General features: G+C 44.1%; 1 protein-coding gene and 1 long non-coding RNA gene across 12 annotated transcripts in view; one reads left to right on the top strand and one right to left on the bottom strand.

Moving 5' to 3' along the window:
• The window catches only part of LOC103547753 (uncharacterized), a 168,285-nt gene extending 161,867 nt beyond the window's left edge, over positions 1-6,418 (bottom strand). For 2 of the 3 annotated variants that reach the window (XR_011532225.1, XR_544088.2), the window contains exon 1: positions 6,266-6,418. This is a non-coding gene — a long non-coding RNA (uncharacterized lncRNA). The remainder of the gene's footprint in view (positions 1-6,265) is intronic. The other variant, XR_011532226.1, reaches the window with a different exon arrangement.
• PROX1 (prospero homeobox 1) overlaps positions 1,020-24,825 on the top strand; it is a 56,648-nt gene continuing 32,842 nt past the window's right edge. The window contains exons 1-4 of one of the 9 annotated variants that reach the window (XM_070591582.1): positions 5,901-6,383; positions 6,514-6,619; positions 14,234-16,025; positions 22,892-22,999. In XM_070591582.1, the coding sequence (XP_070447683.1) occupies positions 14,301-16,025; positions 22,892-22,999 (1,833 nt within the window). In that variant the 5' untranslated portion in view covers positions 5,901-6,383; positions 6,514-6,619; positions 14,234-14,300. Of the gene's footprint in view, positions 1,358-5,886; positions 6,384-6,513; positions 6,620-6,800; positions 7,199-7,251; positions 7,448-9,772; positions 9,834-14,233; positions 16,028-22,891; positions 23,000-24,825 lie in introns of those variants that run through there. The other 8 variants (XM_070591579.1, XM_070591585.1, XM_070591584.1 and 5 more) reach the window with 8 other exon arrangements.

Here is a 24,825-nt window from a genome sequence, read left to right as displayed (position 1 = left end):
AGGTCACAGAATCACTAACTGGCTGGGCAGTAATTGGAAACCCAGTATGACTCCCAGATTCCCAGGCTCTCCCTTGATTGCCTAGCTGGGGTGGGCCCAGGTATCTTTATTTTTTAAAAGTCCCCTTGGTGCTTCTTGAGGATTAGCCAGGTCTTGGGAACCGGTTCTCCACTTCAAACCATCCCGCTAACCCTGTCACCACTCAGTCTTGCCTCTGAACAGTCTTCTTCTCCACGTTGGAGAAAACGCTTAAAACATATTTAAATAGCAATTTCGAAAAACTATGCAGCATATGGATTTTTCCTTTTGATCTCAAAATGATGACAAACAGACACTTAGATACTTCATAAAAGAAATATTACCAGAAAAATTATAGAAATCTGGCTTTCAACTTTGTCTTGCTCTAATTTAAACAAAATGCAACTTTCCAGAGCGACTCTCCTCTCAAATAAATCTAAACTGGGAGCTTCCTTCTCTTTTCCCTCTATGCCTGGCCTACACCTATTTATTTCTACCCCGTTTGTCATCCTGAATAAAAGCAATGTAAGACAGACAGTAGGGCTAACTTAAGTCCTGTCATCAAAGCCCCTGAAAATAGAGCACCTCCTCCGAATTCACATCTTTGACTTGAAAGACCGAAGAAAGGGAAGCTGGGAGCAAGGGCCAAATATCCTTAGACCGACAAAAGAAAGGGGGTGGGCAGCAAGGGAGATTTCCAGCCCTTAAAAGGTCACCGCCCCTCTTTCGGTCCCTGGAGAGCCCCCCGCGCCCAGGTTAAGCGCGTCCCCCTGCTGTGGCTGCGCTGCCGCCGCGGCCCCCGCAGCAACAGGCGCACGGCGGGGAGGGGGCTGCGCGGGCCCGGCGGCGGCGGATCTTCCTCGGCCGCGTCGGACGTTCCCGGCTCCGCGCCGCGCGAGGAGCAGGTGGCTGCCCTCTGCGCCCGGCGCACGCTGAGCCCAGGCCGGCGGAGCAGGGCGCTAGCCCCGGGGGGAGGCGAGGACCGCAGGGCCGGGCCGGACGGCCTGGACCCCCACGGGCCGCGCGAGCAGGAGGGGCGCGCCCTCCACCCCGAGCGCGGCGCCACCGCCGCAGCATCTCGCGCTCGCGCTCTCTGGGCCGAGAGGCCGCGACACCTAGCGCGGGGCCGAGGCGAGGAAGGAAGGGCTGGGCGGGAGGAGGAGACCGCGAGGAAGCCCCGCTCCCGCCGACTATCAGGAGAGGAGCCTCCCAGTCTTCCCTCCCAACCCGAAACTTTTCCACCGCACGCAGGCGTGTTCCTCGCAGGTTTCGGCGGCCCCAAGTCGCCAGCCGGGAGGAGGTTCGGCCAACCAACACGTCCCCCGGCACCCCGGCGGAGGTACACAGGCACACCGGCGGGGACTGGGCCTCTGGGGAGGGGGCTGAGGGCGTGCAGGCAGCAGGCGGCCCCACAGCCGAAAGGGACTCCCCGCGAGCGAGAACCAGTGCTTCCAAACCTGCGAAAGCTCGGAAGTGTAGCGGTGGCCAGAGGCTTTTGCGTAACTTTGCCCACTGCGCCCCCGCGTGCAGAGGCGTCCCCTCACACTCACGCCCTCACCCTTCCCCGCTCCCCTTCGGCTGCTGCCCGAGCCTGGCTTTGTATTTCAGCGACCGAGAAAGATATGCTAATCTGAGCCAAAGAGGGAGGGGTGTGAATTGCGTGAATTCCACTCCCTGGCACCCCCAGATACGGAGGGAGGGCGCCCTGTTCTCCCCGAAAGTGTCCCCTCAGCTTCCCTCTGCCCTTGAGTCTCCAGCTTCTTCACTACTGTGCACGAAGAAGATACAGCACACCCAGATCGAGGCGTATTTTTTTCTGAAATCACGACCTCTCCAAATCCTAGCCCTCAAAGAGCTGGGTGGGGTTGGGGAAAGGCAAGGTATTTCGGGGGGCAACAGCACCCCTCGGAAGGCGCGCCCGCGGCCTGGCGGCGCCTCGCCGAGCTCAGCGCGGCCGGGCGGAGTGGCTGGATTATGTAAGTAACAGCCCTCCATGTGCTCACCGCCATCTGTTAATATCTTGATATTGGAAAGTTCGGTGCCTGAGGCAAAGCCAGGGTTGGCGGCGCAGAGCTCCCAGCCTACTCCTTTCTACTCCAGGGCAGGGAACGTATCTCCCTTTGATTGTTTTCGCCTACTTGCATAAAATCAAGTAGTAGTGTACCCCTTCAATCACTGACAACCAGCCCCCTTCTCCCCGCGGGTGTGTGTTTGTGGGAGAAGAGCGATTTTCTTCGAGGTCACTTTATTGTAATGAATCCTTTCGATGAATTTATATGTTTTATGACAATTCTAGGCTTCTTTATGCCTTGTGGTGGACCCTTACTTGAGGGTGGGGACTTTATTATTTTAAAAAATTATTTTTTCTGCCAGCACCCCTGGCCCCCAATTCTTGTAAGGGTTATATTTCAACTTTTGGAGTGATTCGCTTCTGTTTACTTTGAAAGCTGTTGGTTAAACAAACATCACTCAGAAAGGCTTCTAAGCAGTGGGGTTCCCAGGAGAGAACCGACGCAGCTGCTACTTGCTACTGATCTTGTGGCATTTCACTTTTCCCCCCCATTCAGAACAAATCCAGGTTGGGCTTGGCGTCACACTGGGCACAGGGGATGAGAGAGAGAGAGACAGAATGGCGATCAGTGGCCTCTAGACAGCCTGAAGCAGGCCGGCCTGCACCCTGGAGCTGGTTTTTGTGTCTTTCTCTTCCCCTCTTCAGGGTGGTGGTGGTGGTGGATGGTGGACTGGGGTTATGCGTGTGTCCAGGCAGGATCTCCAGCATCCTCCCCCTGAAATCCACGCCCACGCTTGTCTCCTCACTGGATCTGGTTGAAATTCCCAGAATTGGTTTGTTTAGGATCCGATGATGGCTGTTTGTAAGATTTTTACATTAAGAATATGCAGTCTTCCCTCCTACCCCCACCTAACGGCTTAAGAAAAAACAGGAGGGGGAAAATACACCGAGGAAACATCAAGGCGAAGTGTGTTTAACCCAGAACCAGATGCATAAGTGATAACTGCAAGAGTTTAACTAAGAACGCACAGATCACCCTTTAAACAAATTAGTCAATGCAGCCTGCAAGGATGGGGTTTGTTGGAAGACCGATCAGAACTTCAGTTAAATTTCAAGTTATTGGGGTTGTGTTGGCAATGGGGCGAGGAAGGGACTGACCCTTGGCTTGGCCACTGGTTTCAGAGATGGAGCCAGTATCTAGGCGACTTCTCGTCTCCTGGCTGACTGATCGCTTCTCCCCTATCAGAAAACAAACCCCGAGTAGCCCAAGATAGGGGGCTTGGGCCTCACGCCTTGCTCCAGGGCGGCCCGAGACCCGAGAGAGAGCCACAGCTCTTGCAAGAGAGTTTGCCTGGAGCCTAGGCTGTATGTCGCCCCGACAGTAGGGGACAGGACAGGGCTCCGCGTACTCAGTTCGTGGTGCTGGGCTGCGGACCGAGCTCGCCCGCCCGCCCAACGTCGCGCGCGCTCCTATTTCAACAAGCCGCTCCTGCGCCCTAATGCGGGCTGCGAACTGCCGCGGCAGAGCGTGGCGAGCCGCGAGCCTCCGCCGCCGAGACTGGGGGTGGGGGAGCTTCCTTGTTTGCCAAGCGGGTTACCCCGACTTCGACTCGGGCCTGCCTTTCCCCGGGAGTGATAAAGGACTTATTGGGGCTCGCAGGGAACTTTTCCCGCCGCCAGTTCCCGGGCATAGTCTATGCAAAACGTGCATCTGAGCGCTAGGTGCAACTGACATAAACTTGTGGGCTAAAGTTCAAGCCATTTCCTTCCAGAGTCTGAGTCTTTTCTCTCTCTCAGCTTCCTTTTTTCTTCCCCCTTCTCCCCCTCCTCCTTCCCTGCCCTCCTCCCTTTTAAATGTCAAAGTGAGCAGATGGTTTTAAGGTGTGGAGGGCATATATCCTTTACTTCTACCAGTTTATTTGTGGGCTGCCGGCTAACATATGTACAAACTGGGATGCTTAAAGAAAATAATAGGACGAAAAAGGAGGAAGTAGCCCTGATCCTTTCACAGAACCCAAATTTCCCCGCTCGGTACACCCGCTTACCTCGAAAGACCCAACCAATAGAAGCATTATTCCATCCTGCTTCTGATGGGCACGTTGACAGATTATTTTTGTTCCCAGCCTAAACTGTCACATCTCGATTAGAACACTTGATACCATAGCCGATCATTGGAAGTGTGAGTGGTGTGTTTGCGCGCGTCTATGTTGTTCTGTAATGGGGTGGAGGGAGTGTCTGGGGGCGGCGAAAGCTGAGAAGTGGAGACTGGGGATGCTCATGCGAGTCCCTTTTCTTATCCTCGACACCTAACCTGGCCAGCCTGATTTTTTTCTTCTTTTTAATGTTTGAATTCTGCGCCAAAAGTTTCCTACAGGGTATAGACTGGGGCATATTATCATCGCTATTCTTATTTAAAGAGAAGACTTCTTCACAGGTTGATGAATTCGGGGCTGCAACTGTAAATGTCCTAGGAAAGGTGTGTGTGAGTGTATTGCAGAAGACACGGTGGTAGTGGCCGGCCAGTGTACTTGTAACACACCTCGTAAACACCCTGTTGTCACGACGCAACATGATTCAACCTTTGATCTGATGAAATTCGAGGGGCACGCGAAAAATACTTGTCCCCATCCTACCTAAAAAATGAATGCCTAATCCACTATGTATGAATATTTCTGCCTCGCAGCCCTTGCACGCCCTAGCTTTTACAGGATCTTTAAGTCATAAACGCCGTGGCTTTATTAAAAGCCGTTTACTGTGCCCGGCGAAAGAAACGTTCTAGCTGCGGCTGGAAGCTCTTTAGCATTTGTAACTTGCAAACCTCAAGGAGCTCTTTAAGAGCCACATTATTTAAAGAAATCTTGCTGGTTATTTTTCATCCAAGAAATGTCAAACCAAAGTGAATTTTCTACGGCTTTACATGGAAGCCCGAAATTCAGAGGTTTGAAATTTCTTACCTAATAAACTTTAAAGTTTGTTACCCAGGCGTCGAAACTGTGTAAATCCTGCATGAACCCTCTCTCTTTGGTCATTCTGGGGTGAGTGAGTGAAAGGTAATGGCGAGGTAGTTAGTAACATTTTTTTTAAAAAAGGCTGCTGTACCTACAACCCAAATAACGTTGTTAGAGGTAACCAAGGACAAGCATTCCTCTTCCTAATAATTTTGACGGGAAGTTGACTGGGACTCAGCCAATACTGGTCTTCTAATACCAGATAGATGCAGCGGAGCCAGTGTGAAACCTCTAGCACCCATTCTTTTAATCCCAGACCTACCTGTATTTTATTGTCCACCTCCCCTTTAAAAGAAAGCAAGGGTGACCTGTATTCTCGATAACACCTATGATCATTTTTAAAGTGGAATGATTTGAGGATCCCCACTCCCTCCTCCTATACCACCCCACCCCTAAAGCCCCCACTTTTTCCCCAGTATACTTTTCCATGCCTTCCTTCACTCAAGTCCGAGGAGCGCTCACTCGCTCGGCCACTGGGCGAACTCGATCAGCTGTATCTGGGAAACGAAGGAAGAAAAAAAAAAAAGGACCTGCGTCCTGAAAGAGCGAGTGTGAGCCGAGCGCCGCTCGCGCCGTCGCCCGCTTTGCATAGTGCCCGCAGATGGCTCGCTCGGGCCCCGGCGCGGCGATCCAGTCGCCCCAAAGCAGTGGCTGGGCGGGGGTGGGGGTGGGGGCCGGGGATGGAGGCGGGGGAGGGGGAGCGCGAGGCCCCTCTCCCCTCCTCTCTTCCCAGCCCCTCACCCCCACCCCTTTTATATTTTTTTTTCCTCCCAAGTTCTCTTGCCTCGCTATCCCCCCTTGAATCCGAAGGCGCCTCGCGATTGGGTGCTGGGGCCGGGTACGTCAGTCAGACTGTGACGTGCAGTCTTCCTGTTTCCTTCAGCTGTGTCTTAAAGTAAATCTTGTTGTGGAGCGGAGCCCTCAGCTGAGGGAGCGCTCTGAAATAATACACCATTGCAGCCGGGGAAAGCAGAGCGGCGCAAAAGAGCTCTCGCCGGGTCCGCCTGCTCCCTCTCCGCTTCGCTCCTCTTAGCTCCTCTTCTCTTCTTTCCTCCTCTCCTCTCTTCTCTTCTGCTCTCTTCTCTTCTCCTCTTTTCTCCTCTCTTCTCTTCTCCTCTCTTTTCTTCGCTTTTCCTCTCTCTCCTCTCCTTTCTCCTCCCCACCCTCCTCTCTCTCTCCCCTCTCCCTCTCCCACTCGCCCCGCTCGCTCGCTCCCGCACAGACTCACCGTCCCTTGCCCAATTATCATATTCATCACCCGCAAGATATCACCGTGTGTGTGCGCGCGCGTGTTTTCCTCTCTCTGCCGGCAAAAAAAGGCTCGGTCCCACTGCTCTCTGCACCGCGTAAGTATCTTCTCCCCCTCGCGAGTCCCCTCCCCTTTTCCAGAAGCACTTGTCCTGGCTTGTTCTTGAATGAGAAGAAAAGAAAAGAGACTCCCATTACTCATCCCCGTGTAAACATTTTTTTTTCCAGGAGAAAATGGTGTTATTTAAATGAATCATAATAAAATAGCCTCTAAACAGTTTCTAAGCAGGAGCCTCAGTGGAACTCTGCGCTCCGCTCCTCCCAGTTCCTAAGAGTAAGTGATCCGCTTGGCTTTTATTTCTCTCTTTCCTGCTGCTGGCTGGGGGTGGTGTTGGCGATGGGGGACAGGCTGTTATTGCTGGACTTGCCGCTGATCTTGTCACCTTTTGTGTACTGTTTCTGGGGTGTGAGGAGGCGTTTGCTTCCTTTCCTTCTTTCCCCTGCCCTCTCTTCTCAGGAGAGAGGACCGCCCGCGAGGGGACTGGGTCGCTTTTTGTTCGTCTGGATCCCCGCTTTCCGCCAAGCCTCATCCTTCCCATCTCCCCGGGTTAAAACTCCTGGGCTAGCCCCCTCGTCCTTTCTCTTTGTCTTGTTTATTATAGCTGCCTTTCTTCCAGGCTCTTCCAATTTGCTTGTCATTTGCATACCTTTCACTTCTCCTTTTTAACCCCAGCAGAGGGCCAGGGAGTGGGGAGAGGGAGGAGGGGGGCGCTCTATTACTTTCCTCTCAAAACGCTGTCGAAGCCGAAATGTTGAAATCGGGGTTGGAGCGCTGGAGAGATGGTCCCAGGAAAGGAGCGCGGCGCCCTTCTCCTGAGCTCCAAGGAACCGGGGCTAGGTCAAGTTGAGGGGGGTAAGGCGGCCCCGGGAGCCTCAGGGGGTCGTGCGGTGGGGGGATTGGGGCGCGAGCGCCGCGAGAGGACGGAAGGATCGCGGTCCGGTGGGGGGTAGGGGCTGTTCTTGGACAGCGGATATGCGAGGCGAAGACTCTTTACAGTCACCGCTGGCTGTGTGTGGTGTCGGGTTGCTTCGATCTTGTCTTTTCTGGGTGGTACCTACAGTTTTGCCCAGTTCGGAGGGCTGGGGAGGGAAGAGAGGAGAGGTGAGAGTAATTGTTACTGCGAAGAATAGTGAGGAGGGCGGGAAGAGCTGCTGTCTTGACTGAACAGGCGAGGAGGGGGACGCCGGGGGGGGGGGGGGCGGGGTTGCGGGGGAGACATCACCCAAAGTCCAGTTTAGCAAGTTGTTGGTTCTTCTGGTGTGCCAGCCAGTTACTCTTCTTGCTGAAGTTGAGCGTTGGTGGAGAGTGTGGATTGGGGTGGGGGGCGGGGAGGTCAAGGGGGAGCAGCTTCCAGGAGACTCATAAGTCTCCAGCCTCTTCTTGGCTTCTTGGGAAGTTGGGGGTCCTCAAGGCAGGTGGAGAGAAGGTCTAGGAGGAGGGGTTGGGCGACAGTCTTAAATAACCCAAGGAGGCAGGTTGGAGTGTGAAACTGCTGTTCTTGGCAATACAGAACCCTACTCCGCCTCGGGGAAGGCTGGGCACTCACCTGCTTGTTTTTATTTTTCCAAGAAGGTCTGTGTTGTCTCCTTGAACTTATAAAAACAGGGCAAGCACAGAGTGGCCTTCTCGCAAAGTCAAGGCTAGAAGTCTCTTTTCTTGTTCTCTCTCTCTCCTCCCACCTATACCATCTCTTACAAAAAAAATCATTTCCTTTCCTAAACCGGGTAGGCAGAGGTCTCTTAGCAGAGTGCGCATGGGCAGGGCCTGACAGGTGTGTTGTGTCAAGAAAGACAGGTGCAAATTTCCTCTGTGTCTGTGTGTGTCTGTACAGTTCCAGACCGCAATGCGTGCTCCAGGGTTGTAGAGGTTTATGAATTTATGGTTGCCCTGGATAATAGGATTGTCTAGGCTAATGGGAACTGGGCTGTTATTAGGTTTTGAGCCCTGCCATGTGAGTTCTTTGGTTGGGGGTGGGGGATAAGTTGTTATGTGTTTGTTTATTTTTCTTAAGGATGTTGGCAGGCTGCTGCTGAGGCTGTCTCAGGCTCCTGTCTGAGGTGGCTCAAAGTACCCCCACTTCAGGCAGCAGGTGGAGGGAGACTGACCTTCCTTTTGCTTCTCTCCAGTTTATGCTTCTCTCCCAGGTCCACGGTGTTGGGGGTGGTGAGAACCGTCTTTTGTGTGTGTGTGTGTTTTGGACAGCCATGGGTGGTACGTGTAACTGCCAAGAATACCAAAGTCAGTTTGAAAGTGTTACTGTTGTTAAAGCTTATCTTTTTAGCGTGCTTTCTCCCTGCCCAGAAAGAATAGGCATGTGCATAAACTCTTTCAAGTCATATGTTAAATACTCTCATAAAGTAGAATGAGCCTGTCATTGTACCAGACATGTGCCAGATGTCCTAGTTATTACTTTGATGGAGAAGGAAAATCTCAAGTACGTGCGAGGTAACTGTGCTTTTCTATTTGATGCAAGATGTGGGCAGTCAGTTCTATGAAGAGTTTCTTGCAAGAACTTCTGAGTATTTTCAAAATGAAATGGGCTGTGTGTGATGAGGAAGAAAAAGGGGGAGTATTCAGGTTGACCTGTCCATGCGCTACAGCATGGACATGTTTTTGTAAGGGTAAAATAGACCCGGGGAAGGACTCTGGCTTCATGTGTGAGGGAAGAGTTTGAGAATTCAGTGTAAGCACGGTGTCTGGATTCTTAAAACTTGACCTTTTAAATTTGTCTTTAAACAGGCTACTTCTTGAGTTGCATAGAATTAGGTTAGATGGTGAATGGCCTTTGTTGGTTGGTTTTGTTGCTTTGGGGATGATCATTGTTTTATGAAAATGAGATAGTGTGTGTCATTTATTCTTTAGACTTAAACATCAAAGTCCCTCCCGCCAATCGTCTCCTTGGATGCTTTTGAAGTTCTTTCATAATTAAAATGTCATCTATGGATATGTTCATTTGCTTTATTTGTAGTAGGGGTTATCTGTGCTTGGCACTTATTGATATTTTTAAGTGTCCATTATGCAGAATTCTATTTAGTTTAATCACCACCTTGTGGGAAAAAAAGTCATGCATACATAACATGCATCTTTGTTCTCACTTTATTCATTTCCTAGCATCATCCCTCTTTAAGTAGCGCTTGTAATCTTAAAACATAAGCTAGCTGCCAGGCTTGCTCTTTATTTGTTCAAAGTGCAAGTACATCTTTTTTCATGAATTTCTTGTATCGTTTTAGAGATTGTCTTGCATTTGCAACTGCTAACAGAAGGAATTTTTAGGTTCGGGCTTAACATGAGAAATTATAAAATGTTACTGATTTTATAATATGAAGATTGATTGTGCATGATATGTTATTATTGGATTCTAATTAAGTATTTGTGTAAATTGGAAAGGACACATGCATAAGGAATTTCTCAAACCTTATTACCTAGTGTATTCTAAAGCTTCAAACGACATTTACAGTATTTCGGTTTTCTACAAAAAGAAAAAAGTGTAAGTGTTTTTTCTTGAGATTATTTCTGTCTCTTTTATTTGTTAATTTGGTGAATTGTTACTTTTTAAATAAGTAGAAATGAATATTTTAGGCATGTCTCAGAAAATGTTCTGTGTTCATTTCGCGGGTGAAAAATGCATGGGATTTTTGATAGGATGGAGGAATTTTAAATGAAATGGTTATGACTTGAGACCTTCATTATGATAAGAAATTTTAAAACCTAATATAAGATTTTGACAATACAATCTTAGCTCATTGAAGTATTACCTTATTCAAGTGGGTTCTTTAAAATAAACATCAAAGGCTTTCTTAACCTGATAGTAAGCTGAAACATCTCCAGAGGAAAAGTTGCTAATTAGCAGAAATGAACTCCTGAATACAGTGAAGGGGGCAGCTTAGTGATTTGGTTGGGGCGTGGAGAGGGGGTACCTCAATCAAATCATCTCACTTTTCCCCCTCGAATTACTGATTTCCGCATGGATTTAAAAGGTTCTTTGTTAATGATATTCCATTTGAAATTTCATAACCCGAGTAGATTAGAGGCCCATCCCATTCACAGGTTGTTTTCTAAAAGAAGTAATGTGTAGGCTTGAGTAATTTTTTCAAATAATTTTATCAACAAAGACAGATAATCTAAATAATCCAAACAGGAAACCATGCCAGCCTTGCACTCCCCCATCTCATAAAAGATTTGTCTGAACTCTTTGGGTAATTACCATAATGAACACCCCTTTGTCCAGAATCTGGACTCCAGATAGACGTGTAAAAGTTGCAAATAACTTCTTTATTAAAGTAGAGCACTTAAGCACTTTCTCCTTCCCACTGCGGTGTTCTTTGAAATTCTTCACTGCAAATTCTTTCCTACTAACATTAAGTGAATAGCTTCCTTAGGCTTCTCCATATTAAAATATCTGACATTCTTCAGATAATTCAGAATTTAATAAAGAATCTTTTGGAGTAGTTAAAATCTGACTTGATCACACCTGGATATTTGTTCTTATCTTTTGCTGGGACGAGCCTACTATGTTAAGATATCCATTGTATAGGAATTATTAAAGCATTTGTATAGTTAGGGGCCAAATGGTACAACAAAATATTTAATAATAAAAAATATTCTATATAGATTTTCATATTATTTAAAGAGGCGTTTACAGGACTAGACTGTGTATCTGATCAATAATACATTGGGGTTCAGATTCTACATCAGTATTTTTTGGCATACTTGCTGATATTCATGTTCACCAGCGCTGATCAAAAGGCTTTCTATTGCCTGGTTAAACTCAAAATTAATGTTAAAATTAAAACATGATAATCAATAATGACTATAGTTGAAACATTACTGTTTAGTACATATGTTGAGAAATAAAGGCATTTAAAACAATCCTAATGGACAGGATGACATCAGTGTTAAAGTCATTCCACAACATTGTCTAAATTCTGAATTGGGAAATCACAGAGGCACCTTTGAAAATGTTTTCAAGTGATTTAATTTACATTATGATCATTTAACAATGCATTTTCTTATGTGCTAAATGTGTTCACATATGTATCTTGTTTTGGAACATAATGCTAATAAAGTACTGTATCAACCAGTTATAATTATTTAATCTTGCCTATAGCTTCCAGGGGTATGGTCCCGATGTGTACCACTGTTATACTTTTATTCCCAAGTTTAGATCTAGGCTATGTGGAGAGAGATATTTATTCGTGCCTATTAATATAATGCCTTGTCTTGCTGGATTATATAATTTTTCCTATTTTTCCCATTTGTTTTGTCCTGTCTATGTGTCAGCTGGACATTTTACAACAAGACCTAAAAGTATTTAAATTCTCTTAGCCCAAACCAAAAACAAATCATGATTTAGTCTAAAAATGCTGACCAGTTGAAAGAGAATTGCAAAGATCAGCTTAATTTGTAAATTTGGAGGAAGTTACAGGATATTTTGTTCTTAAAAGACCCAACAAGCATGTTTAGTTCACACTTACTCTCCACTGAAGATGAAAGTATCGTTTCTTTCCACCTTAGGAAGAGCGCAGCCCTCCTCTTGGCTCAGGCATGAGGCAGGGATGCAGCTGTTGGTACCTAGGCTAGATGAGAGGAAGTGCAGTTGACGCAGAGGTAAATGGCAGCTGGGAAAGGAAGGATGCCTGGGGATGACCTTGTGCTCATCTCTTACACCAGTGTGTCATTTCTGAGCCTCTGTTACAGAAATGGTCTTCCCATAGCAGAGAATGGTAGGAGAAAATCGAGATTGGGTGTTAAGATGAACAGGGGAAGGAAAAAATACCTTGGAAAGTTTGTTCAGCATTTTGATTGGAGATCCATGTGCTTTTCAGGTGATGTTAAATAGAAAAGGATTTGCACACAAAAAGAAATGAGGTAAAATTTTAAAATAATGGCAATGAATTCTATTTTTGGAAAGCTGATATACGCACAAAATGTCCTCCTTGCAAAGATCTCTCGCCCCCAATTTGCAGGTCTTTCTGAGCTTTGAAATAATTCATCCTCTCTCTTCTGTCTCAGTCTCTCCTTTTTCTTTCTCTCACCTGACAGCTACACCTGATTTATCAGATCTAGTGTGTTAGTGAAATATTTGCATTTTCGTATCCCTGAAACCAGTTTTATTATTAATGTGTGAGGGGTCGCAATCATTGTGAATTTGATTTTGAACCCTCTATTGAAGTTATTAAGATCTATTTCCATTCCAAGTTCAGGAAATTTTATCCTCAGGCATACAAAAAGTATTTTATCCTCAAGCATACAAAAAATATGTAAAGAGGCATCATATTGTTTTCATACTCTTTTAAAAATGTTGTATCTTTGTGTAGAAACCAGGAGCATGATGAAATCTTTGTCGCTTAAAAAAAAATATGTTACCATCTAAGCATTGAGCATTTTCTTGATTTTTACAGGTTATTTCATGCTGAAATTATGCCTATTTGCATGGATAGTCATTCTTTAAAACTAGCCACAGATGCAGTCCTAGGGAGCACGTAGATGTTTTTACAGGTGAACCGAAAGAGATGGGAGCTGTTCCAAGCACACTGCACGCTGCCTTTGGCAATAGACCCTGTTATTGTGAAGATGTGCTCTGTTAAGCAAACGTGAAGTTTAATATTAGATAAACCCTGTGTGAAAAAAATATTTTCATTTTCTTCATAACATGTTAATTGTAAGCAAAATGATGTCACATCTTATATTTATCCAAAATTTGGGCTTAGCATCACTAGTTAATAAGTCACAAAATATGGCAAGTGCCTTTTATAAAATGCAAGGAAGGATGTTCTCTTTTTACATTGTGTTCCCAAGAAACAATGGAAGTTCATATGCAGAGAAGGTATTTCCCTTTCTCACGTATTTCATTGATGTTTTTTCTTTCTTTTTTATTTATCTTCTCTCAGTCTTTTTTTTTCCTTTACTTTGGCATAAAAAATAAGATTCACAAATGGTGTATGTTAAAGAGTGTTAGGCATTGGAAGTATTATTTTGGCAGATTTTAGCAAAAGAAAACTAGTACTGAAGATGTATTTAATCCTTGCCTAACTCAATAATTTATTGTTCCACATATTGATTTCTAAAATGTGACAACGTCCTTCTTTTGCAATGAGTCACACTTTATAATAATTTGTCATCAAAAAGACATCATGAAAATTTATAAATATTCTCATACTTACATTAAAATAGAGCAACAGATACCATCTTCAAATGTGATTTTACTACTAAAAATGCATATCTATGCTAAATAAGCAGACTTGTAAAATGAGTATTTGTGCATTTATTTCAATGTTAAATTGGCCATTTATGTTGGAAAGATGTTGATGGGGATGTTCTCCTTCCAATTTCACATATGACAAAAATATTTTAAAATTCAGTGATAAAGGGTGTGTGTTAAATATTTACATTTATTTTAGTCTTTTTTCTCTAGTAGCATTAAAACCACAATAATTTTAATGCAGAAATGGAATTTTTCATCCAAATTTCATGCAGCCTCAAAATTTAACCTTATTTCTTAAGTATAGATCACTTTCATCTTCTTTTGTAATATGAATCTCAACGCCCAAAATTTAATCAATTGGTTGTCAGAGGCTGTGTTCTTATAATCTACTGTTTCTTCTGAAGATAAACAGTATCATTTTAGGCATTTGTGAAAGAGAATCATATTACTGGTGCTTAAGCAGTTTTTGCTTTTTTTTTTTAATCTTAATCCATCTTAAACCAGTGGAGCAGAAATATTTAAAAATGTTTCATTTCAAGCAGAGTGCATAATAAATTGCAATAATTGTAATGTGCCATAAATCCCAGAGCCTATGCATTTTGCATTTGATTCAGGATTGAGGTCAGGAAATTTGGAGAAATTTAAAGAAAATGATTCATCAGTCCTTTTGTTCTGTTGGCCAGGGTCCCGGGATTCTTGAGCTGTGCCCAGCTGACGAGCTTTTGAAGATGGCACAATAACTGTCCAGTGATGCCTGACCATGACAGCACAGCCCTCTTAAGCCGGCAAACCAAGAGGAGAAGAGTTGACATTGGAGTGAAAAGGACGGTAGGGACAGCATCTGCATTTTTTGCTAAGGCAAGAGCAACGTTTTTTAGTGCCATGAATCCCCAAGGTTCCGAGCAGGATGTTGAGTATTCAGTGGTGCAGCATGCAGATGGGGAAAAGTCAAATGTACTCCGCAAGCTGCTGAAGAGGGCGAACTCGTATGAAGATGCCATGATGCCTTTTCCAGGAGCAACCATAATTTCCCAGCTGTTGAAAAATAACATGAACAAAAATGGTGGCACGGAGCCCAGTTTCCAAGCCAGCGGTCTCTCTAGTACAGGCTCCGAAGTACATCAGGAGGATATATGCAGCAACTCTTCAAGAGACAGCCCCCCTGAGTGTCTTTCCCCTTTTGGCAGGCCTACTATGAGCCAGTTTGATATGGATCGCTTATGTGACGAGCACCTGAGAGCAAAGCGCGCCCGGGTTGAGAATATAATTCGGGGTATGAGCCATTCCCCCAGTGTGGCATTAAGGGGCAATGAAAATGAAAGAGAGATGGCCCCGCAGTCTGTGAGTCCCCGAGAAAGTTACAGAGAAAACAAACGCAAGCAAAAGCTGCCCCAGCAGCAGCAACAGAGTTTCCAGCAGCTGGTTTCAGCCCGAAAAGAACAGAAGCGAGAGGAGCGCCGACAGCTGAAACAGCAGCTGGAGGACATGCAGAAACAGCTGCGCCAGCTGCAGGAAAAGTTCTACCAAATCTATGACAGCACTGATTCTGAAAATGATGAAGATGGTAACCTGTCTGAAGACAGCATGCGCTCGGAGATCCTGGAGGCAAGGGCCCAGGACTCCGTGGGGAGGTCAGATAATGAGATGTGCGAGCTAGACCCGGGACAGTTCATTGACCGAGCTCGAGCCCTGATCAGGGAGCAGGAAATGGCTGAAAACAAGCCGAAGCGAGAAGGCAGCAACAAAGAAAGAGACCACGGGCCAAACTCCTTACAGCCAGAAGGCAAACATTTGGCCGAGACCTTGAAACAAGAACTGAACACTGCCATGTCGCAAGTTGTGGACACTGTGGTCAAAGTCTTTTCGGCCAAACCCTCCCGCCAGGTTCCTCAGGTCTTCCCACCTCTCCAGATCCCCCAGGCCAGATTTGCAGTCAATGGGGAAAACCACAATTTCCACACCGCCAACCAGCGCCTGCAGTGCTTTGGCGACGTCATCATTCCGAACCCCCTGGACACCTTTGGCAATGTGCAGATGCCCACTTCCACAGACCAGACGGAAGCACTGCCCCTGGTTGTCCGCAAAAACTCAGCTGACCAGTCTGCCTCCGGCCCTCCCGCTGGCGGCCACCACCAGCCCCTGCACCAGTCGCCTCTCTCTGCCACCGCAGGCTTCACCACGTCCACGTTCCGCCACCCCTTCCCCCTCCCCTTGATGGCCTACCCATTTCAGAGTCCATTAGGTGCTCCCTCCGGCTCCTTCTCGGGAAAAGACAGAGCCTCTCCTGAATCCTTAGACTTAACTAGGGAGACGACAAGTCTGAGGACCAAGATGTCATCCCACCACCTGAGCCACCATCCTTGTTCACCAGCACACCCGCCCAGCACCGCAGAAGGGCTCTCTTTGTCTCTCATCAAGTCCGAGTGTGGCGATCTTCAAGACATGTCTGAAATCTCACCGTATTCGGGAAGTGCAATATCCTTTTATTCTCCCCTCAAGCAAAACAAAACAAAACAAAAAAGGCTTCCCAAAAGATCAGGTTTACACAATATATAGAGTAACGTAGATGAGTATCTTCTTAAGAATGGCAATCTTTCCTACTATTCAGAGGAATGGGCTTTTTGTCAGCACGCGTGTGGCGCTTCTGATTGCACAAAAACTTCACAGGAAACCCACAACTTTGCAACTTTCACAAGTTGTTAATTTCCTCAGAGAGCTGGTCTTGAATATGTGCTTCTTTAGCAGTGTTTTTTTCTGCTGTTCTTCATAGTTATCTTCTTATCCTTTGTTTTTTAAAGGGTAGATTCAGAGATGGAAAAAAAACTCACTGTAATATTGAATTCTGTCAGATATATATTTTTAAAGATGGTAAGTTTTATAATGGAGTAAAGGGAAAAGTCAGTTTTCAGATCCCTAAGATTCCGTAAGAAGAATTCTCCCTTTAAACTGCCTGTAAGGCCCCTGGTCCATTTAGAGAAGGCCTGATTAAAGCTTATGCAGGGCGCTTTACTGGTGGGAGGCTGCGGTGGGGCAGACATGGAGGTGGGTGGGAGTTAGGTTCTCTCTTTACTCTTTAAGTGAGACATGGTTTTTTTAAAGGAAATATACAGGTACTGATTTATTCAGACGGCATCGGTCTCTCTCTCGTTCACCCAAGGTCTGTTCTTTGGGTCTGGTGCAGCTGCCTCTATGCATGATTAACCTCTGTTCAGCCATACACAGAAATCTTTTGTCCTAACATACACAAAGCAAATTATTTTGGAAAGCGAGAGAGCACAATTAAATATAAAACTCAGCTGTATTCGACTTAAAAAAATGGCTCTTTTTGTGACTCTTTTATATTTTGAATCTGACTTTTATGTACAGATGCTGCTTATATTTTTTATTAGACCTGTCCTGAACCCTAGCTATTTTTAACTGATTTTTCCCCCCTCTGTAAACTGGCCCTTTCAGTAAATTTTTAAAAATCTTGTGGTCGTTGGTGTTTTGGGGTAGTGGGATAGTAGCATTCGGGGACAGGTAGAGGCGTGTTTCTTTTGTAATAAATCGCCAGATGGATATAAAATTTAGCAATTAAGTTGGCTGTTGCTAAATTGAGGATTTTGAGCAATCGTCTTGATGACTAGAGATTGACATTTTAGTATCTAAACCCACTCCAGAGGCTGCCACGTAAGTGCAAAGTCCCAGCGATGGTGGAAATGTGTTTTCCTAGGTAGCAAAGGTCATCCTTCTAGCCAGCTCTCAGGATCATAGTGAAGATTTCTGATGAGGTGAATGGGAGATGTCTCACCAGTAGGAGACAAGAATGAGACCTACTCGGGCAGTTAAACAGAGTTTCTTTCCATAGTGAGGAAGAAAATAATGTCGTGAGAGAAAGAAAGAGAAAGATGTTGAGGACTTAGATATAGAAATAGAAATTGCGTCTTGGTTTGGTTGCGGATTTAACTTCTACCTTTCAACAATCTAAAATTTAACGCACCAGTCATAAATCAAAGCTGGGCCACCCTCTCTGCCTTACGCATTATAAGCAGGCAATAAACACTGGTCAGAACGATTGGAATATAGCTGTTGGTGATGAGAAAGACAAAGTGAGAAGACGCAATAGCTTGAATGATTTTTCACCCTTTGCAGGAAGAGCATCTTCTGAGGTTCATACCAAGCTAGTGTCCAGGGCTAGTCACCCTTGCTCCTCAGAGATCCCTTACTTCATTTTGAAGCCAGTAGTAGTGATGGTGGATTGGTTCTCTCTCTCACACACACACACACTCACAGAAGAAAAGAGCATGTCTAGTTTGGTGGATATTTGAAGCCAGCTTTCCTAAGGACTAAGTCCATTCTAAACTCTTAAACTCAAGATCCAATTTATGTTTTTTTTAGAATTGATTAGACTTTTCATTGTGACCAAATAATTATGCCTTTGCTTTTCTTTTTTAAAGTAGGTTCGATCTTCTGGGGAAAAAAGCTTTTAGATTGCTTTAAGTGTTGGCTATGCTCACCCTCTCACCCTCTCTAAATCCTCTGAGGAATTTTGAGGATTTGAATTGAAAGAAGTTCCTTTTATTTCTATACGTATCAAAGGCTTTAAAGAGAATATAGTTGCTTCTTCTTCAGATGAGTAACTTCTCTCTTCTACCAATATATCTCTCCTACCTGCTAATGAACAGTGATGGTTTGGAAACACCTGTGTTCATATGAAATGTTAGTTACTTGCATCTGGAGTTGTTTCTTCCTTGTAGCTAAATGATTTTGGCCTCTTACTACAATTAATGATTACATTTCCCACCTCTGGGCTTCTGTCTTCTATTTATTTCTCTTTCCCCTCTACTACATTGTACTTTTAGTCATTTATCTCATAGATATACTATTTCTCAGGAAGAAGATATAGACAAGTAACCTTTTCTATAGTCCACAGAATTCTAAAGCGTGTGAGGATCTGAGTGTTTATTGGGAGACTGGATCCACTTTTCTCCTCTCTCCATCCTTGTATGGCAGTGAATTCTTCCCTTGATTTACCTAATGGTGTTTAGGCAAAATTCTCAAGCTTTTAGTTTAAAGAAATCGCTGGGAGTCACAGTGAGTGATGTCTTACTTCAGTTTTAGGCATCCAAGGCCATATTTGAACATGTTGTACAGTTCCTAGAAAAGAGCAATAGAAATGAATAGAAATGGGATGAAATGGTACCACTATGTTTGTCGTTATTATGTTTTTACTTTTGGTTCATGGCTTTCCAAATAGTAATGAATAATTTAATTCTTAAGGAACGATTCTTTCCTACTCCAAAGGGCATCCTGTTTCTTTGAACAAAGTAGCCAAGATCAGAACTATTAAGAATACCAGCTTATCAGATAAATCCATTCTAAGTTCAGCCTGTTAAGCATATATGTTCTATAGAATAGAGCACACCACCTCCTTATACCTTCTACTAGGAGAGAAATAGTGAATGTATCCATGTTAAGCTGAATGTCAGTGCACCTGCTCCAAAAGCTCGTCTTAGATATAAAAAGTGTGTTCAGTATCTTTGCAAATGAATCTATTTAATCAAATATTAAGTTTTATTCAAATTCCAAAAGAAACAGCCAGCCAATTGTTTGTCTTCATGATGTTCCTTGTCATTCATCCTCTTTGCATCTCAAGAAAAATAGCCTTGGTTAGGCCTCAGACATTTGCATGCACCCAATTAAAGCACAAGAATAGTATTATAGGCGGTTAAGACGCGCAGGTGAAGAAGCCCAGCCTGTTCTCTGTGACAGCCAGCTTTCCCTGCTCCACTTTTAGGGAGAATGTTAAAAATACTTGAAGTTTATAGAGGAATATTGCTTAGTAACTTGAAATTAAAATCCAACTGGAAAACACAGATTAAAAATTAATTTCTAAAATGTGAGATAATCCATAGAAGTTGATCTTGCACATTTTTAGAAGTCTTATGGGGCCATAGTAATTCTATTAGCTATATTAACTAATAGGGAAACATGTATATTAAAGACTGAAAGACTCCTGGTTCCTACCATGCCCCAAATTATGAAACAAGTAAATTTTTAAAACAATTTCCATCAACTACACATGCCACCAGTTACACTGAACTTGTTAAAGGGGCGACAGCTTGCTCTGTCACTATCATTAAATGAGAGAGTTTAGATCCTGTCTCCCCATTTAAGGTTTCTAGGGGGCAAGCCTCTTAGAAACAGCAAATCAGAGCATAAGGAGAAGGCTATGCTTTGGGTTTCAAAGTATTGTAGAAAATGTGGGTAAGTGGTCCTAATCCATTTGGTTGGAACTGCAGCTTGTGAAATCTCCAGCCACAATTCAGAGTTCAAATGGAAAAAAAGAATTTTCTTCCTCCAGCCTCCACCACCTATTATTCTTCCGTCCGCCTTTTTGCTGCCCCCGCTGCTGCTCCGCTGCTGCTGCCTAGGTAAGGTTATATTGTGCTTGGTAAACAGACAACACTTGGAGTCTCAGGTTGTTTGAACACTGCTTTAGGTTCAGCTGCAGTACCCTCCTTCTCTGATCTTTTATGTTCCCCAGCAGATGTCTTTCATTAATTTATGGATTTATCATCTTTTCTTTTTTTTCTTCTTCTTTTTCTTTCTTTCTTTTTTTTTTTTTTTACACCTGGCAGCTGTCTCAAGTTTCAGCAGTTATTGTCTATTTTGCATTACACATAGAATTGAATGTCATCTGTCTTCACAAAGCTATGGCTAAGAGAATTGAGGCAAAGCCGCATGAGCTGCCGGGACAGATCTTGTTTGCGTTCCATCCCCCCTCACCCACCCCCCTGTACCTCCTTAATATTTATTTGTGCTCATTTTCTTTCCTGGCCTTGAATGGAGCTTAGCTCGTGTTCGGTACAGCTGTATGTTTACTGAATCTATTCCATCATGAGTCATTGTGCGTGTGTAAGTATCCTGGAAACAGCTAGTGCTTTCTTGGAAGAACAGTTGCTTTTCAGCACAAGCACTTAAAAGGGAAATTAACCAATTGGTCAGTTCAGATTTATTTTGAGGAGAAAAAAAAGGATTATCTAACTGTTGACTTTTAAATGTTTCATTAGCTATTTTTAATAGTTTATTAGAAACATATATTTTATGGGGATTTTATCTTAATTACACGATGAGCAAGAGATAAAGATTTATTCTGTGTTCCATTTCAACGGATCAATTCCAAGTATTACCAACAGGAAATGTTTTAAAGCAAAAATGAACTTGAGAAATTCAAATTAGAATAATTTTTTGATGAAATAAAAAGCCTCTACTTCCTGATCAAGTAAGACGGCTAGTTTTCTTTGTCTTTTAAATAAAAAGAACGAAAACATCTTACCCTTACTTAAATGTGTTGGAAAGCTTCAGGAAGTTTTGGTAGCTCTGTTACTCTCTGAGGACCACAGCAAAACAACTGGTTTTACATGAGACCAAATTTTAAAAGATTTGTGACTTTTCCCCCAACTAATAATTAAATGTGCAAGGTTGTTTTAATGTAGCCATCTGAAAGAAAAGATTAGAACCCAGATCTGAGAATGTTTGGCGAAGTTTGGACTTGCCTAAAACTCTTATCACGAGGCAATAGGAGACAGCTTGCAACTATTATTTCACTTATCCATTTGGACAGATGGTCCTGAAGTGTGCCCGACTCCTTTAGTCTTCTCTATCGGTCTAATGGAGGTTACTGGAGGGTCTTTCAGCTCTTTCCTTGGCACAGGAAGTATGTCAGTCATAAATTATCGTCTTTGTAATCATTAAGGATCCAAACAAAAACACAAGTTCAGTTAAGCCGCTTTGGCTTACACATGTAAAATCAAAATTTCTTTCTTCACTGTTTATCTTCAGTGGGAAAAAAAAAAAAGCACAATATTTAACTTTTCTAGTTACAGACCAAGGTGATCTTTTAAAAATTTGCATGATGTTAAAGGGAATGCTAATTGATCATATTCTCAGCAGAATATTTGGTTAAACATGCTGTTATACGTAGTCAAGAGCTTATCAATATTAATTTGATTATGCTTCTCTGGTAGCTTTCTGGTTTCCCTCTGTTCCTAAGATTGGTCACGCTGTGCCTGATGGAGGCCATTGGAAACCTTTACCTTTCCTAAATAGCTGTGCTTATTTGACCTTTCTTCATAAGGTGTGGAATTTTTGTTGGGCAGCAAAGTGTGTGTGTATGTGCGTGCAATGCACATGCGTGCACACATGCATACATATGCACATATTTTCTTTTCTTTTCTTTTCTTATTTTTCCCGGACTCTCTTTTAAGAGAAAATCCTTAGAGAAGCTTCTAGGAAGGACCCTTAATTGACCTTGTGGGGGACCACATTGATTTTCTCCACGTGCATCTTCATTTCTGATAAATTATAAAGCCATTAATTTGCTGAGGAAATGGCAGGGCCAGGCTGCGGCACAGATGTGACCAGAGCCATCCCAGCTCCGAGTCTGCTGAGGAGTGCCAAGAATCTGGGGGAGAATCAGGAAGCCTGGATTGTTATGGTTAGCCTCACATTCTCTTGGGAACTGTTTTAGTTGCTGCTGTTTACAGATCTAAAAGGTAATGATGTTTCCAGATAAATAGGCCTTCTTATTTTGGGTAAGTGGCCATTTATTGATCTGCTAACCCACGTTTATTGATTTGTTAGCCTCAACCACGGTGCCACTCTCAAAGGAGTTAACTATAAATCCAGGAGAGGCAAATTGTATTTGGTTTTGGATCGTTGCTTTAACAAAAGGGACACCCCCTCCCTGCCCTCTCTGTGCCAAAATTACCCCTCCCAAGTTTTAGCTATTATTTAAAAGGAAACAATTAAAAAGATATAATAATAAGATAGGAAGAAAGTGAGTCAAGATGCTGCATTAGCTTAGCACTAAAAGGTAAGTTGTGAAGCTTGCCTAACAGTGTTCAAAATAATGCATTTTATATTTTCACGTACATTAGTACAATAATTTGATGTAAACTGCAGAGCATAGAGAGATGAACAAACAACTGTAATTGTGAAGAAGAAAAAACTCTCATGATAAGAGTTGTGCAGTACGTGTTGGTGCGTTTGTCTCCTTAGCAACAAGTGAACGTATAGATAGGACCTCATACAAGGGGTATATTTTGCCCTCCTCACCATGAAGTAGCCAAGATTCTGCAACTAAATTGTGCATCCTCACCATTACATTTGGCAGTTTCTGACAGGCAGTGGTCATTTTGAGCAAGCAGCAGCAAGTTAGCAAAGGATTCAATCCAAGGCCAGCACCATTTACCTTCCAGAATTCCCACGGCTGCTTGGTGGGCCTCCAGACTCTTGAGGGGAGGGATGGTGGGTCCTTGTGTTCAAAGAAATGTTTTCCTTAACCAATTGCATCCTACATGCAGGAAGGATTGTCACCCAATCACTTGAAAAAAGCAAAGCTCATGTTCTTTTATACCCGTTATCCCAGCTCCAATATGCTGAAGACCTACTTCTCCGATGTAAAGGTAGGGACATTTTGAATGATTCATTTCTTCATTTTCCATGCATGTGGTAGTGATTTGAAGGCCTGGAAGTTAATGGAGATGAGTGTGGAATCCGTTCGTTAATACACCTGTGTTGTAATTGATTTAATGCACTTGTCCTTTTGTCTAAAGCTGTGCCAAGTAAAGATGCCTCTTGCGTCTCAAGACCAAAGGACTGGGATTAATAAATCGCATGGGTTTCCAGTGTAGTCCGGAAAACTTAGCCTCGGTCTTTATGTCTTAGTAACTCCTTGGAAGAAATTTCAGCTGCTATTGGAGGGATGTGCTTTAGAGAGTGTTTTTCCCCTCCCCTCAGCAACAGTCAACTGCTTGTGTTTTTGTTTCTGTTGGTTTCCCCATATTTGTGCTTATGAAAGCAAACTCTAGCACCTCTCTTTCCCCCTGTCGAAAAGGAGCGTACATTGAAATTCTCTATGCAGTAGCTGCTTAAAAACAAAAGTGATGATTGTCTCTTATTTACAACTTAATTTGTTGTTGATGTGGAGTACACTGAGCATAAGGAGAATGAATAAAGTGACAGATTCAGGACACATTATTCAAATGAGGATATGAAAGCTGTCGGCCTACAGCTGCAGCCTCCCTCATTCTACAGAATATGGGGACCTCCTGGTTCTGTGTGTGTGTGTGTGCGCGTGTGCGTGTGTGTGTCTGTGTGTGGGTTTTAAGTAATTGTTTGCATCAACTTGATGTTGTGTTAATCATCTGTAACTTTTTAAAACATAGATTGGGTTTTGATGATGGTAATGACACGCATGGTATCATTATCCAAGGCACTTGATAAACATTACATTAGCTGAGATTCGTTTATTAGGGTTGGGTGCTTTTTCCCCCACCCTCCCCTGCCCACCCCCATATGTACAAGTTCTTATTTCTGCCACTGAGAACTCAGGAGCTGCCAAAATATGCTTGTGCCTCCGCGGCTCCCCTCCACGCAATGTGTTTTGTGCCTGATGCCCAAGTTGCTTCCTGGGCCCCCTTTTGCAGGCCAACTCATTTCAGTTTCCTTCGCTGATGTTTTATTTGGCCTTATAAGAAAAGTTCTGCTTTCCCTCCTGTTTGCTTTTGAATTGTGTATCAACTTCAGCCTTTTATCTGTCTCCTTCTCTGGCTGAGCTCCTTAAGTGGAAGGCATGTTTTCTCCTCATTCAGTGCCAACACGCTGGGCAGGATGGGGAGGGCACAGAAAGGCAGTCACTTACATGGCTGGTTAAGAATCGTTAAACACAAAACAGGCTGAGTGACACAGGAGGCCAGGAAAAGGGTTTGGACTTTGTTGGGGACCATCTAAAACAGACAAATTGAGGGAAATTTGTCAACTGGTTGAGGACGAGCCAGCTTCTAGAGCCTAGTAGAACCTGGCAAAGTTCTTTCAGGAAATCCTCCAAACACTTTAGTTCTAGGAGGGGGACACGGAGAAAAGGGAGAAAAGTGTTGTGCACACGTGTGTGTGTGTGTGTGTGTGTGTGTAGGTGTCCATGTGACCTCCTTCACTCCTCTTAGTGCAATGATCTGCAGTGTTGTGATATAATAATGACAATACCTTATATTATTTGTATAGCACCTTTCATCCAGAAGGAGGCCAAAGAGCTTTACAAACTGCATACATAGGGATCACTCACCTACCATTGAAATGCAGCCACCTGGAGGGTGGAAAGCAGCAGCCATTCTGAGCCAGCAACACTACCCAACAGTAGATGTAAATATTAGAAACATTCATGTTTTTGTATGTGTGTGCGTGTGTGTGGTGGGGGGAAGGGTAAGGGTGGGGGAGATTGTTGATCTGTAGC

This window comes from Equus przewalskii, chromosome 23 (assembly GCF_037783145.1).
Source record: "Equus przewalskii isolate Varuska chromosome 23, EquPr2, whole genome shotgun sequence".
NCBI classification, from domain to species: Eukaryota; Metazoa; Chordata; class Mammalia; order Perissodactyla; family Equidae; genus Equus; species Equus przewalskii.
This window is presented reverse-complemented; position numbering and strand designations above follow the sequence as displayed.